The sequence below is a fragment of the Micromys minutus genome, assembly GCF_963924665.1.
Source record: "Micromys minutus genome assembly, chromosome: 27".
Classification (NCBI taxonomy): Eukaryota; Metazoa; Chordata; class Mammalia; order Rodentia; family Muridae; genus Micromys; species Micromys minutus.
Window position 1 is genome coordinate 36,802,481 of NC_137962.1, and position 17,268 is coordinate 36,819,748.

At 50.5% G+C, this 17,268-nt stretch overlaps 1 protein-coding gene across 2 annotated transcripts in view; it reads right to left on the bottom strand.

Annotated features, from left to right (window-relative positions):
- Positions 1-17,268, bottom strand: part of ZC3H7B (zinc finger CCCH-type containing 7B) — a 46,747-nt gene that overhangs the window by 18,765 nt on the left and 10,714 nt on the right. For both annotated transcript variants that reach the window (XM_080939647.1, XM_080939646.1), the window contains exons 2-10: positions 9,097-9,155; positions 8,127-8,160; positions 7,817-8,014; positions 5,705-5,863; positions 5,124-5,204; positions 4,304-4,360; positions 1,735-1,777; positions 1,090-1,283; positions 478-799 (exon numbers count right to left, since the gene is read on the bottom strand). In XM_080939647.1, coding sequence (XP_080795773.1) covers positions 478-799; positions 1,090-1,283; positions 1,735-1,777; positions 4,304-4,360; positions 5,124-5,204; positions 5,705-5,863; positions 7,817-8,014; positions 8,127-8,160; positions 9,097-9,149 — 1,141 coding nt within the window. In that variant the 5' untranslated portion in view covers positions 9,150-9,155. The remainder of the gene's footprint in view (positions 1-477; positions 800-1,089; positions 1,284-1,734; positions 1,778-4,303; positions 4,361-5,123; positions 5,205-5,704; positions 5,864-7,816; positions 8,015-8,126; positions 8,161-9,096; positions 9,156-17,268) is intronic.

Here is a 17,268-nt window from a genome sequence, read left to right on the forward strand (position 1 = left end):
TCCTTTACCATACGGATGCCATGCCTCTGAGCCATCAGAGGAAAACCAGAAGGAAACCCTGGCTCCTGTCTACCCGTGCCATCGAATGATCTCTAAAAGCCAACCCTATCAAGGCCTGTTCAATTGCCTATGTCCTTGGTTCCCAGCGCAGAGAAGGGCTAACGGAGCTCATGACCTTGTACCCTGACCTTGTGGTGGGATAATCTCCATGGGACCTGAGTCTGGAGGTCCAAGGCTCTGGGGCGGTGGGCAGAACACCAGACAGAATCATCAACATATCTTTACTGTTTGATCTAGAGTGAGACACCCAGCTAAGGCTCCAGCACCAGCAGTGCTGAGCGCAGCAGAGATGACAGTATGTACTGTCCTGGGCTATGATTGGCACTTGGGCATGTGCTGTGGAGGTGCAGAGCTCCGGAGATCAGAGATGAAGTAGCACTGTCAAGGGAGAAGAGAAAGTGCCCACCAAGGTCTCACCTAGAAAGGAGTCGGGCTTGTCCAAGGAGCCTCGGGCTGACCCAAAGCTGTCAAGGGCATCCAGCCGAGCCTCAGAGTATGGTAACAGATCCAGGGGGTCCAGTGTGGGCCCTGAAGAGTCAAGGGCATCCAGCACAGAAGCAGCCAGCTTCCTGGAGGGGTCCATGACAAGGCCAAAGGAGGCAGGAGGCAGTGGGCTGGACACGGGGATGGAGCCACCCACCACAGGTGGCAAGAGTGGGGTCCCACCAGGAAACACGGGGATCAGCTGAGGCAGCTCACTAGGCATACCACTGCCAGGCAGACCACCCTGGACCAGAGACTGCAAAGTGGGGACAGAGCCAGGGGTCAGACAAGTACATAACCATCCAACCCCATGTGGGTGTGGCATTCCAGGAACCATAGCCTGACAGTGACTGCTCATGAAGAGGAACTGGGGGCTCTGCTTGATCTCTCCCGGGATCTGTAGACTCTGGCAAGACCCTCCCAAGGCCCTCTATTTTCCCGACTGAGAGGTGAAGATGGGGCCCTTCCCTTGCCTCTTCATGGGACCATGGCGTTCTAAGTGAGAGGCTTCAAGGGGCAGAATAAGAAGTCAGCAGCATGGCTCACCAGAGAGTCCAGGAGGGTGTCCAGTTCTGGACCAAACACGTCCCCATCTGAGAAGTCATCCAGGCACTCAGCGCTAGGGAGTGGTCTGCTGCTGCCATCCAGGGGGCCCAGTAGGTCCAGGACATGAGGGAACAGAGGCATTGTGGGAGTGGAGGGGAGCAGGGCTGGGGAGCCACGGAGATCCACGTAGCAGTCTGTGGAGGGAGTGAGCTCAGTAGGTGAAAGGGCTCTGTGTGGTGGGGGTGCTGCCTAGTCACTAAGCTAACATCTTCCTTTCTTCCCTTGTTCCACAGGGACCTGGTTTCCCTATTTTCTGCCCCAGTGGCAATGGCTCAGAGGCAGTCAAGGAGGAAAGACAGCCTGGAGCTGTGGGGGGTTTCTGGTTGCCTTGGCTCTCCTCAAATATCCACCACTGTCACCTTCCTCTGGGGCTAGCAATGCATTTCATTCTTCAAGCTTCTGGTTCTATTACATATAGCCACAAACAGAGAAAAGGAACTAGGAAGTGAGGACTCTAATGGGAGGTGTCCAACAGAGCCAAGCATGAAGGACAGGGGCAAGATGAGGAAGGAGTGAGCTGAGCTCTTTCCTGTCCGGCCTCAGGGAAACCCCTCGGGTGCCCAACCCTACACAGCTGAGACATACCTGTTTCGATGTCATCTATTGATCCCAATCCGTTAGAAGTTCCCTGTGAGAGGAAAGACGTAGGGCGGAATGGCCTCAGGGCCCAGCACACTTCACATGGCTAAACCGAGGGCCATTCACCGAGGAATGATTGCCTATCATGAGTGGGTTGGGTTTTTTCAGCTAGGGTCGGAGCAAGTATGGGCTAGAAGAGGTGTGGGGTAAACTAGCCTAGTAGGTACACTTCAGGGGAACAATGGTCACAGGCAAGGGGTACACCTCTGAGTCTTGGTTTCCAGATACCTGGAAAAGGGTAGAGTCCCATCCATACCCTGAGGCAAGGGTTTTGGGCTATTTTGGTTTTATTTTTGAGACAGGGTCTCAAAAGCCCTGGGTGCCCTGAAATTCATTATGTAGATGAGTCTGGCCTTGAACTCAGAGATCCATCTGCCTCTGCCTCCCAACTACTGGGATTAAAGGTTGTGACAAGGATCTTACCAAGCCTTCCACATCACAAATGTTTTTTAATTCAAAGAGGAATGTGTACCCTCCCCCAGCCTCAGCCCCCAGCCTCACAGGAAGCTTTGATCCCTCCAAGGAGAATGTCATCTGAGGTGGGATCCAATCCCCATTAAAGATGGAACAGAATTCACAGGTCAGGCAGCAACCTGGCCTGGAGTCAGACGCTCCGTAGACCACAGGCACGGTTCCTCCTCAGGGGGTTCCGGAGAGTCCAGACTCTGCGGCTGCAGAGTAATGGGGTCAGAGCTCTGTCTGGGATGGGGGGGGGGGGCGGGTGCTTGCTCTCTGGTCTGGCCAAGTCAGCACCCTATCTGGACTTGTTTCCTTGTCTTTAAAGAGAGGATACAACAGCCAGACTGCCTAGAACTGTTACAGAGATGGGGCACCTCAGAGGCATGCCTGGCACACTCGGTTGGCTTGCAAACCTCTCTCCTTGATCCCCAGTGAACTCTTCTGCCTTGTTTCTGCCACAAGGCATCCCTCTAACCTGAACGCACTCTCTTTTCCCTGATGCCTTTATCATCCTTTGAGGCCCAAGATGGCCCGCCCTATGTCCTTCCTGTTTCTGTGGAGGCTGGGAGAAGGCTCAGACACTCACTGTTAGCGACCCTCTTTATGGTTAGCAGTAGCAACCATTGCAGTACCATCCATCCAGACCCTGCCTCACCTACCTTGCTCAGCCAGCACTCTGGGAGATGTTTCACAGCCCAAAAATTGGTCAAGAGTGCAATTCTTGGGTCAGAGTAGGGCTGTCTAGAGCCTGCCCTGACCCTGCCTGTTCTGTCCATTCCCTGGAGACAGGAGCTCGTCCAGCCCCACCCCTGAGCCTGTCCACAGTGAATACGTGCAGTGCTTGTAGATCAGAGATAAGTTGCATAGGCCAGGGCATGTACACAGAAAGGAAGTGAGGGGGTCTGGGTGATCGCACACCTTTAATCCCAGCACTTGGGAGGCAGAGGCAGGCCAGTCTCTGAGTTCTAGGTCGGCCTGATCTACAGGCTGGATGGAGCCTGGATAGGCAGGGCTACACCTGCCTGGAGTGAGGAGGTGGAGAGGGGAGGCGAATGAGATGAGGAGGCCTCATGAATGCTTTTAAAGACAGTGCTCCCTAGGCCCTGCAGAACAAATGACTTCCAGCCCTCCTGCCGCTCATATTGTCCAGGTTTCTCTCTCCCAAGTCCTCTTGCACAGAACCCATACTAGTAACATTCACTTAGCAATAAAAGGCCTAAAAAAGAAAAAAAAAAAAAAAAAAAAAAAGCCAAAACACAGAGGGAAGGGATGGAGTAGCTACCTAAGAGAAAGGGTGCTTTCAAGATCTGACCCTCAACACACGCAGCTACAGAGCTCACTCTCCTGAACCCTTTGGATGAACCAACTATACCAGTGGTCTCTTCCTCTCCTGATTATGGGCCTCAGCTCCAGGGCCTGTGAATCCTGTTCCTTCCCTACCTGGCTAAAGCTGGGGGAAAATGCTTCCCAAAAAGGTTGCTTTGGCTCTGCCTTGTCTTGTCTTGCGCTCTAAGCTCCAGAGGACTATGCCTTGTAAATACTGAGAACTTCTGGTGAACAAGCCTAGGCCACCCAGTTCTGGACACACACACAGAGGGACCAACTGGCCAGAGAAATGAGTCCTGTGCTGGAGAAGCCTGTGGGGGACATAGCAGCTGAACCTCACGTGTGACTGTTCATCTTCTACACTGCGTCTACTCTCCTGTAGACACCACAGGACACCAGGAGCAGGTCTAAACACTACCTGGTGCGTGCTCATGAGTTCTCAAATGTCTTCTGTACTGAAGCAGGCTTGGCTTTATCTTCTCCACTCCGCTTGGACTTCTCACAAACTCCACATAACCGTGACCAGTCCTGACCTTTGTGGATGTGGTTAGACGTACCAGTAAGGAGTAGTATGGTAGGGGCTGGGGGCCTTGTGCCAGACATGGGAATGTTTGTGGTCTATTGCTTGGGGTTACCCCAATGGGTGAATCCGTAGCTCAGAGGAATGGATGAAGAAGACAGGCTAGTATGAAGTTGGGGGAAACATTTGGAGTCTCAGACCCCTTCCTACCTGATCTGTTAAGCCAGCCGGGGCGCCATTACTAAGCAGAGAAAACGTTTCCAATTCCTGCCAGAAATTGGGGAGAAGTGGACAGAGATTAAGATTAAGATTCTATCAGTCAGGACAACACAGAGACCCTGACACCAGCTGTGGCTCCCTCCCACCAGGACTACCACTGCTGCTGGCTCTGACTTCCAGAGTAACGCTTTTTTTTCTTTCATCTTCCAAGAGTGGCCTAGGCAGAGCATCTAAACATACACATTCCTGTGACTTGCCGGGCACCACCTCATACGTTCTCATTTCAGTCTTCCCGTGAGCCTCCTGCGGTGGGCGTAATTGTCTGCCTTCCAGATGCGGAAACGGGTGGAAGCACACACTAATGTGTTTAAGGTCAGGCCAGAGAAACTCAAGCCATATGTTCTGCGTCATGCAGTTTCCAGACGAGAGGCAGATGACAGTATGTGAGTGTGAAGGAGTCCGGCAGATACGAACATTCAGACAGGCACAATGAGGGGGCATTTAAGAACACAAAACTGAAGGGCGACAGTGTCCACGTGGGCCATCTTCAGCCTGGTTAAAGTCGGCTAGGGCAGCCGAGGGGCTGTGTTTTTACAGCTGGTGTCTGCGGTGAGCTGGGAGCTTTGGCTGTTCTTTCCTCTTCCCCAAGCTCCTACTGATCATTCCAGGGCTTTCAGCCAACAGGGAGGAAGGTCACCTGCTGTCACTCCCTCTGTCCTTACCAGACTCTGGCTACCTTATTTAGGGTCTATATAGTGCCTAGTCCCCACCCCCATCACCCCTCTTTAAGCCTACCCCAAATCCCACCTACCTGGGGTCTCTTATAGGCCTTCCGCACCCGCAGCCCGAGCTTCTGTGCCAGCTCCTGACCCAGCTGAGTGACATTTTCATCCTGAAGAAGGCAGGACACAAGCTTAGATACACCTGGTGGGCTAGGCTGCCGGGTGCACAGAGCTGTGCTCCTGGACATCTCGGGTGATACTGGCTTTCTAAGTCACATGCTGGGAACCACAAGGCCGTTTTATTTTTCCTTTTATTTTGGGGGAGGCAAAGGGATAGTTTTTTGTTTTTTTGTTTTTTTTTTAATCTTTTTCTATATTATCTCGAGGGTGGGAAACTCCCTGTTTTGCTTCAGCCGGCCTTGAGCTCCTGGGATTATAGGTACAGCCCACAGAGCCAAGCTGTTCCTAGTCTTTATTTTCTAGTAATGCTAGGGATCAAGCCATGCAGTTTTCTGTTTTATTGCTGATGAGGTCTCTTTATGTCGTCGCCCTAGCATCAAATCAGTATCCCAAACCTCTGACAGCAAAGGAGGAAGCTGAGACTCAGAAGAATGCTGCTGCAAACCACAGGAGGGCCAGTATAGACAGACCCTTGGGGGGCAGCACTCACATGGGGAAGGGCGAGGGAACACCGGCTGCTGCATTCATAGGCCTCTTTGTGGCGCCCCAGCTCGTTGAGGGCGCGCGCCTTGCGGAACAGTGCCCTGATACTCTCGCCATCCAGGCCCAAGGCCTTCTCACTGTCCTCCAGCGCCTTCTCATACAGGCCCTGCAGGAAACAACCCGGCAGCCCAATGGTCAGCTCCTTTGAACCTTGGGACAGAAATCAGCCTCATTTCCCTGCAGAGGAACGGCAAGGGGCCTGGGCTCAGAGACCAAGCTGAAGAGCTTCAAGACAGAGCTCAGGGAGAGAGGGCAGCATTAACTCTGATGGTGTGTGGTGGTTTGAATAGGTCTGGTCCCCACAGACTCATGTGTTTGGTCATAGAGAGTGGCACTATTAAGAAGTGTGGCACTGGGCTGGAGAGATTCAGTGGTTAAGAGCACTGACTGCTCTTCTATAGGTTTTGAGTTCAAATCCCAGCAACTACATGGTGGCTCACAACCATCTGTAATGGGATCTGATGCCCTCTTCTGCTGTGTCTGAAGATAGCTACAGTGTACTTATTTATAATAAATAAATCTTAAAAAGGAAAGAAAAAGAAAGAGAAAAAGTGTGGCCTTGTTGGAGTGGGTGTGGCCTTGTTGGAATAGGTGTGGCCTTATTGGAGTGGGTGTGGCCTTGTTGGAATAGGTGTGGCCTTGGTGGAGTAAGTGCATCACTGTGGAGGTGGGATTTGAAGTCTCCTATGCTCATGTTCTACCCAGTGTGGCACACAGTCCCTTCTGCTGTCTGCAGTTCAAGATATAGAACTCTGGCTCCTCCAGCACCATGTCTGCCTGCACACTGCCGTGCTTCCCACCATGAGAAAGGACTGAACCTTTGCAACTGTAAGCCAGCCCCAATTAACTGTTTTATTTTACAAGAATAGAAATTGCCTCTTCTCAGCAACAAGCCTCTAACACACGACATACGGATGAATGGCTGTGGTGGGTACTAGCAGGACACTGTGAGGAGAGCCACAGGCTCTACAACAGTGAGTCTGCCTGGTGACAGATCTGTTGACTTCTCTGCCCTTAGCTCAAAACATCATGGGCTAAGAGTGACTGCAGCACCTCACAGAGATGCCATCAGGGAGAGGCTCACCTTCAAATTCTAAGTCAGTTCGTCTGGGTGGAACGATGGCTAGTGTGTTTGTCTGGTGCTGGTGTTGTATGGATACATTTGTAGGTATGTGCACCCAGGGATGTTCACATAGGAGCCAGAGAAATCCATCTTATCTTTTAAAATATGATCTCACTGGAACTGATTTCACTGACTGGATAAACTGGCTAGACAGAGCGGGTGGTAATAATGCATGCATTTCATCCCAGCACTTGAGAGGCAGAGGCAGGTGGATCTCTGAGGCCAGACTGGTCTACAGGGTGAGTTCCAGGACAGCCAGGGCTACACAGAGAAACCCTGTCTCAAAAAAATGAAACAAAACAAAACTGGCTAGTCAATGAACTTCAATGGGATACACACATACACATATACATACATACATACATACATACATACATACATACACACACATATATGGGGAAGGGTGTGAGGGGTGAATGTATGTATGTAGAAATATGTAAGTATATGTGTGTATGTATATATGAATATGTTGGATGTATATATGTGCATGCATCATGTATGTATGTGTATATGTATATATATGTTTTTGTGTGTGTATGCCTATGTATTCTCAGAATCAAACATCCGAACTCAGGTCTCTTGTGCTTATAAAGCAGTAAAGGCAACTACTTTACTGACAGAGCTGCCTCTATAGGTACCAGACATGTACCTGGTAAACAGATATATATGCAAGTAAAACAGCAATACACGTAAAATAAAAATTAATATTTAAAAAAACTCAACCATGCCTTTAATCCAAACACATAGGAGGTAAAATGTATGTTTCCCTGTGTGTTGTAGGGTAACCTGGTCTACACAGAAAATCCCAGGCTAGCCGGGGCTACATAATGAGACACTGTCTTTTAAATAAAGGAGAGAGATCAGAAGAGGCTGAGGAGTCAAGCCTAGGCTAGGAGCACGTGGGGACATGGTTGGGGTGGGGGAGGGCAGACGCACCATGGTGAAGTAGCAAGCTGCCCTGTTGACATGCAGCTTGCACAACAGCTCCCGGGGTAGAGCCACCTGGTCGGAGGCGGCGTAGTCAGCCACGTTCAGCCCTTCCATGTACTGCACCAGAGCCTGCTTGTAGTCCTTCTCCCGGAACAGGTCGTTGCCCTCGGCAAACAGGTTCTGCACAAGCTTGAGCAGGAAAGCCTGTGCGAGGACAGTACGAAGGGACTAAGAAGGTCTCCATCCAGCCTGACTCAGTGACAGCCCTCCACCCTGAACATAACCCTCACTGCATCCACCCACCACGGACACTCACCTCATACTCCTCTTGTTTTAAGGGTAGTGTTGACCTAGTGGGAAGAGAGAGACGTGGGACAGGGTAAGCTCATGGGCTTGGTCAGGCAGCTGTGGCTGAGGTAAGAGGTGAGCAGACTCCTTGGAGTCACTCGGTTCCGATGGAAGGGCTTCCATTTTACCCAGACTCTCCCAGAGGCAGATGCTGAGCAAAATCTGCCAGCAGCTGCCCTCAGCCTTGGAGCTCAGCCCTCTCCTAAGGAAAGCCAGACTCCCGGGCTCTAAATTACAACGCCAGGGGGAGCCATGGCTGGGTTTAGGAGGTCCCCAGCACTAGGAAAGGACAAGAGGAAAACAGTCAGACTGGACAAGGCAAAGTCAGGGTGACTTGTATGGGACAGGACTGCTGCTAGGATATTAACAGCCACTCTGGAACAACGACCTCACCAAACCAAACTTCCACCTTTGGCCCACAGGGCAAGTCATGCAGCATTGGCCTCACGTGCTTTCAGTCTGGGAGGCTTTGCCCTTCTCCTGAGCTAACACAAATGCTCAGTTAGCCAGTGCCAGGTCCACTGCCAGCAGCCAACTCCTCAACCGGACATTAGCAAGTCACTCGGCCAATGGCTACACTTTCTCTCCTGTGGCTAAAACTACAGCTCCCTATGGAAGAGAGCATTGGCTCAGGAGAGCTTGAGCCTCTGTCAGCCTGGGAGAAGGGCAGGGCTTGTCTCCTGGTCCCTCATGGAGGGGAAAAGACGATGCTCACTGGGGCAGAAGATGAAAAGGCTGAGCGTAGAATGTTATGCTGGACAAGATCCAGGGGCAGCCAGGGCCAGTCAGCACAAGCACATGTACTTGTGGACGAGTGGCCTCTGCCTTATCGACTCCTTTCCCAACTCATCCCACCTCTCAGCAGCCCAGTGCACACTGAGCAGGGCTCAGCCAGGAGGAAAAGGAGAGCCACACCCACCCGCCCACTACCCACTTACTGAATGAACTGCAGCCCCTTCTCGATGTCCGCCTTCCGTTTCTGCCTCTCCATCAGTGTCTGCAGGGAGAGCATAAGTCCATCAATCAGACAGCATGTGTGTGTGTACGTGACAGGGCTGGGGGATGGGGGAGTAGCTGCTATCCCCACCCTACCCTGTGGCTGTCAGAAGGCTCTCTCCCTCCCGATCTTTTCATGGTAAAGGTTTCACGTGGTCTTTTGAGTGACAGGCCATCTCAGGGACTATGCTGCCACCTTGCAGACCCGTGAGCTACTGGTCTCATTTGTGTGGTGAACTTGAAGGGCAAGGGATATGTATGCATGGGCCTGCCCTTCACCACACAATGGTCTGGGCATACACAGGGCCTGGAACATCTCAAGTTAAGGGAAAAACCTGTTTTACCATTAAACCTGTCATCTGTGCTATCAGGGACCAGGAACATAGGACCACCAAGGAGAAGGAACACAGCAATATGAGGGCCCCTGATTGTTTATATGAGGGGTCCCTGCCACAGGTCCTGCGCTTATCTTAGTCAGGCTCCTGTTCACTCTGCAGCCCACTCACCCTCACACACAAGGGAAACCTCAGCTGGGTCATAAGTCGGCGGTGGCTAGGGCTACACTTGAACCCACTGTATGCTTTCTTCTACCAGCAGCCCCTCTGAGCCATGAATGAGCCCCGGTGGTGTCTGCCTAGGAAGAATGCCAGGCAAGGTAGACTGCAGTGAGTACCGCTTGCCTGGGCCTCGGCCAGGGCCTGGAGCTCAGCCCAGGAGGCCCTGGGGGGAGGGGAATGTCTGTTTTCTTCTCTCTCCACAGCACATCTGTATCTACGTCTTCAACAGGCAGTGCGGCAGTTAGATTTGGGGATGTGTAAGCTGATGGGGACATAGCTGTCACCCCAAGGAGCCCTTGATATGCCAAGAAACCAACAGGGCACTGACACTAACAGTGTGTTTGACATCAAGGGACTGTGGAAAGGCTCTGGCCTCAGACACAGGTGTGAGCCTAACATTCGAACTTACTATGGCTTTGGGCTTCAGTGTCTCAAGCAGGGATTGGGACTGATGACAGATACTGCCACACTGGCTATCATGACAGATTTGGGAGGTGACAGGTGCAGAGTTCCTGGCACAGATAACAGTCCAAACAACATAGGAAAATACGTGATACCATACTGACCCTCCCTCTTGCAAGACATGTGGGTCTTGGGTCAGACACCTGACCATATAATTCAGTCTGAGGCGGGAGGCCAGCCTCGACAGCTCTGGCTTCTCTGTCTACAGAGTGAGCCTCTCTCATTCCTGAAGCCCACTCCCACAGTTCCCTACACCCGAACCGCCATACTCCTTCCTGGCCTCCGCAGCACCAATCTCCCTCCAGCCCTTGAAACAGCCCTACCACTGCACACTCAACTAGTGTTGACTAGGAGCTGGGTAGCTTCGAAGGGTTAGGGGGTCAGGGTCAGGCTTGACCTGGAAGTACAATTGGGTGGTGATGACAAGGCTGTACCAGTTACCACACAATGGGGCCCAGTCCTGTGCAGGGGAAGCTGTAGAAGGCAGAAATCCCTGTGGTCTGAACAAAGGCACCACATGGCATGGCCATGATCCACATCTGCTGAGCCCCCAGTGGTTGGACCTCATCAACCAACTGGCCTCTGCCAGTCCTTACCCCCTAGCCTATACTGTTCCCAGATATTGGGCAAGTTTTCTCATTGTCCCTTAGCTTTCCCAAGTACACTCTGGGGAGGGTCTTTCAAAGTGACACATCTAATCCTGTCTGACCCTGTGTTTGATGTTTGAAGAGTCTCCTCTCCTCAGCCAATCAAGATTCCCTAGTAGTACTGCATGCCTGTAATCCTGGTACTCAGAGGCTGAGGCAGGGGGACAAAGAGTTAGAGGGCAGCCTGACCAACTTCCCTGATGTCCATGGCTTCCAGGAAACCCCAGCAGGCAGAAACACCTCCATATCGGTCCTCATCCTGACATCCAGTAGACCCAGTCGCAAACACAGCCAGCAGTCACCTCGAGCAACAGTTCCAAGGTGGCTGAATCAGAAGCCAAGAGGTAGCTACTGGAAGATTAGAACCCCTCTGCTGGATGTTCAGCTCAACCACGGCTGTTTAAAATGAGAAAGCTGATATTTCTGCAGCCCAGCCAGCCTCACAGCTGAGTTAGAGACATAGCCAGATAGTGCCCAAGCTGCACCTGAAGCCAGACTTCTGCAGTGAATAGACTCATATAACACTTAAGTGACAGATGGCACTGGGCAGGGTGGTGGTGAGGGGGGTTGAACTGGGCCTTTAGTTTGGTTGTTTAGATCTATTTATCTATTTCTTCTTAGGATGAATCTTACTAGGTAGCTCTGACTAGCAAAGCATTTGTTATGTAGACCAGACCAGCCTCCGGTTTTGGGTGATCCTCCTGCCTCTGCTTCCCAAGTGCTGGGATTATAGGTGTCCAGCACCACAACTGGCTGAAAGGTAAATGGGAATAGATTTGTCAGTGTTGGACAGGAGCCTTCTAGACGACCATTTGCTCTTCAGTTCTCCTAGCATCATGGGTAAGGGCTCCTGGCCACCTTGCATCAATCTGGATGGGTGTCCCTGGGGTTTTACAGTCATGAATGATGACTAACATTTGAGAGATAAAAGAAACGATGCTCAGATGGTCCATAGATTGGCAGCCAGAGCTGGACATGGTGGAGCATGTCATTGACCCCAGCACTTGGGAGGCAGAGGCAGGTGGGTATTTGATTTCAAAGCCAGCCTGGTCTATTGAAGTGAGTTCCAGGACAGCCAGGGCTACACAGAGAAACAAAACAAAAAGATATACAGTCAGCAAGTAGAGACCATTTTAGGACACCAGATCTCAGGTCATCAGACCTTCCCTCAAAAATGACAGAGACCCTTTCAGCTTTGATAGGGTATTTGACATCTGTCTCTAGCCACAAGGCAGATGTCTGTCTGATATGATTCCCTGTAGAAAAGTATTCTTCCTAGTTCATTCTTCCTAATTCAGTCCCAGGGTCTATGTGGATCACTGAGGGGTGTTATGTATAAAGGCCTTAGAGTAAAACTGACAAATAGACTATTTCACAGATAACATGGCAGATAGAGGTTTGGTAGAACACATAAGCAAGCACTGATTAAGGAGGATCCCTGGGCTCTTAATGGCACTACCACAAGAAAGTTCTAGCAACAAACACTTAATGGGTCCTCAGCCACTCCTCCCTGTCAACAGGCCCAGCTCTCTAGGTGGCCCAGGGTAACTCTAGGCAAAGCCCTGGCCACAAAGGATGGGAGCTGGGAGAAGGGTGTTTCAGAGACAGAGAAAGGTAGACACTATGAGCTTGAAGCCAGCTGGGGCTTCAAAGAGACCCTGTCTCCAAATCAATAAATTAACTTAAAAAAAAAAAAAAAAGATCATAGATCTCAGAGTCCTTTGTGCACTACGGTCACCTGTGGGGTGTAAATCTCGAGTACCTGAGTTTGATTCCAGATCCACCGTGGAAGGAGAGAAATGACTCTTTAAAGTTGTCCCCTGACTACCACACAACTGTGGCACACACATCCTGTGTTTATACACACTCATACACATATAATAGTTTATATATATAATACATACATACACACACATGTATGTATATATTCCATGCCAGATGTTGTGGCACATGCCTATAATCCCAGCTCTGGAAGTAGAGGCAGAGGGACCAGGAGTTTAAGGCTCAATTACTATAACTACTGTACAGTGAGCCAGACACTAGGCTGAACTACAGCTTGAGATCTTGTCTCATTAAACACACAAAACCACCAGTAACAGCAACAACACAAAACAAGCAAGGACTGATGGCTGGAGAGATGGCTCAGAAGTTGAAGCCACTGGCTGTTTTCCAGAAGACCCAGGTTCGATTCCCAGCCCTCACAAGCGGGGGGTGGGGGTGTCTGAAAGAATATGTTTCATATCTCGTATTTCTCTAGAGATGTGCTAGACAGCAAGGGGCACAGAATAATTTTCTCATCTGGGTTTGTGTGTTTTTACTCTCCCACAGGCAAAATCTGATATAAAAATTAAAATGACGACTTCGGACCAACTTAGTAGGGCAGGCGGGAACCAGGAGCCTGAGAGCTCCAGTATTCAAAGTCAGGGTTCTGGGTTCTGATCCCAGCACTGAAATGGGGGTGAGTGTGGAGGGGATGAGAATGAATAAGAGAATAATTAGCATGACACGGTTCATTAGTCCAGGAAGCATTGTTCAGGCCGCTTGAAGATCTCACGGTCCCGGCCCAGGGTAAGCTAACGGTGGTAGGATGAACCCAGCTACTTTACATGACTAGATAAAGGAAGACTTGCATTCAAAGAGTGACACTCACAGTAGTCCTCGAAGCTGCTGAGCGGCTCCCGTGGGGGCAGGGGCTGTCCTGGGCACCTCGCTCCCCTAAAACTCCCCTATAGCTTTCTAAGGCAGATACTGTTAGCAGCCCCCATTCTGCAGAGAACATGCAAGGGTACAGAAAAGCTAACTGCCCCACCCACAATGACAGAGCTGGTGTATGGAATGCCAGCCCTGGTGGCCTGGCCCTAGAGCCTATGCACTGTGCACATCACCCGGCACCTTTGCTGTCAAGTAAGCAGGCCCAGCTGAACAACCCACCCACTCACCACAAAGCTCAAGTCTCCCCTGGCTCACAGTAATCCCAGCTTCTGACTTCCCTTAGGCACAATCCATGATGACCCCTCCCCCTGCCCCGACTACAGGTGAAGCAAGAGTTGACCATCACCACCCCATTCACTCCCACCTAATTCTACTTCATGCCTTTAGCCAAGTGGCTTCCTAACCAGGGACCTCCTTGCAGCTGAGGTAGTTTAACTTGCCTCTTCTTGGACTCTGGGGTGCCACCTCTAGGATCCTTTGGCTGTCTCTGTTGGTGACCTTTTCTTTGCCCAGGTCTCAAGGCCAGTGTTCCTGAGACTCCGTGGAAGGGACAGTGCTCCTGTTTTCTATGCAGTCCCCAGACGAGCTCCTGCATTTCATGATCTCATGAGTCATGCTGGTGACTCAGGAATCCACCCTCCTGCCAAGTGTACCCCCTCCTCAGTGGGCAAAGATTTTTCAGCTTCACCTTCTGGGTAGTGGCACCTAGATGTCTGCTGCCCAGGCCTATGGATGACCACTGCATTGTAGGCTCTCTAACTAGAACCCACTACCCACACCCAGACAATTCCTATTTATCTTTTTATAAAAAGGTTTGTTTGCTTGTTTTATATAAGTACATTGTAGCTGTCTTCAGAAGAGAGCATCTGATCTCATTACAGATGGTTTCGAGCCACCATGTGGTTGCTGGGATTTGAACTCGGGACTTCTGGAAGAGCATCCAGTGCTCTTACCCACTGAGCTATCTCTCCAGCTCCCTATTTATCTTTAAGACCCATGCTTGAGGGGCTGAGCGATGGCTCAGCAGATAAGCACCCTGGCAGCTCTTCCATCAGACCAGGTTTCAGTTCCCAGCCCCTTCTTGGTGCTGTCAATCTGCAACTCCAGCTCCAGGTGATCTGACGCCCTCTTCTGGCCTTTGAGGACACTGCACAATTATGGTGCACAGTACACACAGGCAGAGCTCTCATACACATAAACTAAAATTAATATTAAAAAAAGACATACTTCTGTTTGAGGCCATCTTGGTCTACAGAGAAGGTTCCAGGATAGCCAAGGCTCCACAGCAAAACCCCAAAACAAAGAAACAAAAAGAACAACAACAACAAAACCCTACTTCTCTGTCCACAAAATCTTCATGCCCATCCCAGCTGTACCTGGCTTCCTCCCACTAAACACATTCCAGACTGAACATAGCATCTCCTCCCCTCTCCCTCCTCCTTCTTGTCCACTGCTTTAGCCAGAGCTCTGAATATCATCCGGTCTCGTTAGACCCCAATTCCTGCCACCTTTAACCTCCTAAGCATCTCTCTCGGCAAGCACATGCAATCACACTGGACGTCATCATCTCTTACCGGTGAACACCGACAATTTGCTCCCTCTCTGAAGGCCAGGGACATCTGTCTAATACCTACACCAATGCCATTCCCCTTCTCAAAACCTCTCAAATGTACATGTGTTGAACACACACACACACACGCACACACACACACACACACACACACACAGAGTCCCTATGTTGTGAGTCCTGAATAAGTTTATATAGTGATGTACCAAGGCTAGTTCTCTGGTTTTAATAATTTACATCAACTACACAAGGTGCCACCCTTAGAAGAAACTGGATGAAGGGGACTCTGTACAATTTTTGCAACTTCTCAAGAATAACAAGTTAAACAAACAAATAAAACTTCCTGTGACACCCTTACCAAGAGGACAAAGTCCACATTCTTTAGCTGGTGACTGCAGCACAGCAGGTCACTCCTGGCCTCCCCTGGAAGGTCACATGCCAGCAATGCTGTGCCATCAGGTTGCCTCCTCTGACTGGAGCACCCTCCATGGCCAGTGCTCCTTTAAAGCTCAACTGTGGTGTCTCCTCTCCCAACTCCTCCCAAGCTTGGTGCTCCATGCCTGTTAGAGCCACCATGTTTATCCTAGCTGATTGCAATCCTGTGTCTGTCCCTGACTCCCCAGTTATAGATCCTGAAGGCAGAAGCCGCACCTGACTCATCTCTGAGAAGCCCAGTGGTCGGACGGGCCCAGGGATCTGAGGACAAGACTGAGTAGGCTGACATTAGTCATCATGGACACGCTTGCTTCTGCCACAGAGCCTGAAATATCACCTTAGTCTTTACAGTACTCTGGAAGAAGGAGCAATTATAGCCCTATTTTGCAGATGAAGAAACAGAAGCTCAGAGGGGTGAAACAGCCTACCGGGGGTCCCCCTGTGAGAAATGACAGAGCTGGGATTTGAACCCTCGAAGTTGGCTCTGGGGGTCCATTTTTATCACTTCCTCCATCCATTGACACTGGTCTCCCACAGCCTGTTTCCACCCTGCCCTCACGTATACATAACCTCGGGTTTAGCTAAACAACATCAGTCTCCCAGAACGCAGGCTGGCCACACTGAGGACACTGGCAGCAGTGGTCCGCAATGGCTCCCCAGTCAGAGCAGGAAAAGTTTCACTGCACCATCCTCAGCCCTACCAGCCAGCAGCCTGGGCCCACACATATGTCTTGATAAGTGTCCATAGCCCTTGAAGTATGTCTGCCCACTCCTGGCCTCCCTGTCCTATAGACACCACAGAGGGACATGATTTATTTCCATAGGTCAACATGTTAAATAAGATCTACAGCAGGGACTATGAATGGAGATGAGAAAACCTCTCCTGACAGCTATCAGCCCCCCCCCCACACACACTGTGAACACTGTGGTCACGCCCTTGAGTTACACATGGCCAGCAACACTGCATTCTTTTCTGATCGCCATCTCCGTTACTGCAGATAAAGAAATGCGTTCCTGCTTATCACATCAAACTTACAGTAGCTATACTCGACACACCAGTAAATCTTGTTGAATGAACAGTCTAGGCCTAGAGGGATATTTAGTCAGAAAAGTGTTTGACTTGCCTTACATGCACAAGGACCCAGAACCATGAAAAAGAAGAAAATAAAAAGTTGGGCACACTGGCACACGCTTGTAATCCCAATGATGGGAAAGTGGGATAGGCAGGTTCTCAATGAACTCCAAACCAATGAGAGCTCCTAAAAACACGTCAGGAGCTCGAGGAATGGCTCAGCTGTTAATAGCACTCACCATACTAACAGAGGATGCAGGTTTGGCTTGCAGCGCCCATATGGAATATGGGGCACCCATACACAATGACCTGTAACTCCGTTTCTGGGGGATCTGGCACCCCTTTTCTAGATCAGTCACCAGGCACAAAAGTGGTACAAACACACACAGACATGCAGGCAAACCTTCACATACATAAACACAACAACAACAAAAGTAGACAACTCCTAAGGAATGTCACCCAAGATTGTCACCCGGTCTCCGCATGCATGCAGGAACACCATATGTGTACATCAACACATATTTGCAAACACATGTGTACACACACTACATGTGTACATACATGTATACAGGAATGCACATGCGCGCACACACAAAGTCCATCGGGAGAACAGAACTGTTTTTCCTTGCAGTCCCTATATTTTACTGATGGTCTAGAAGGGA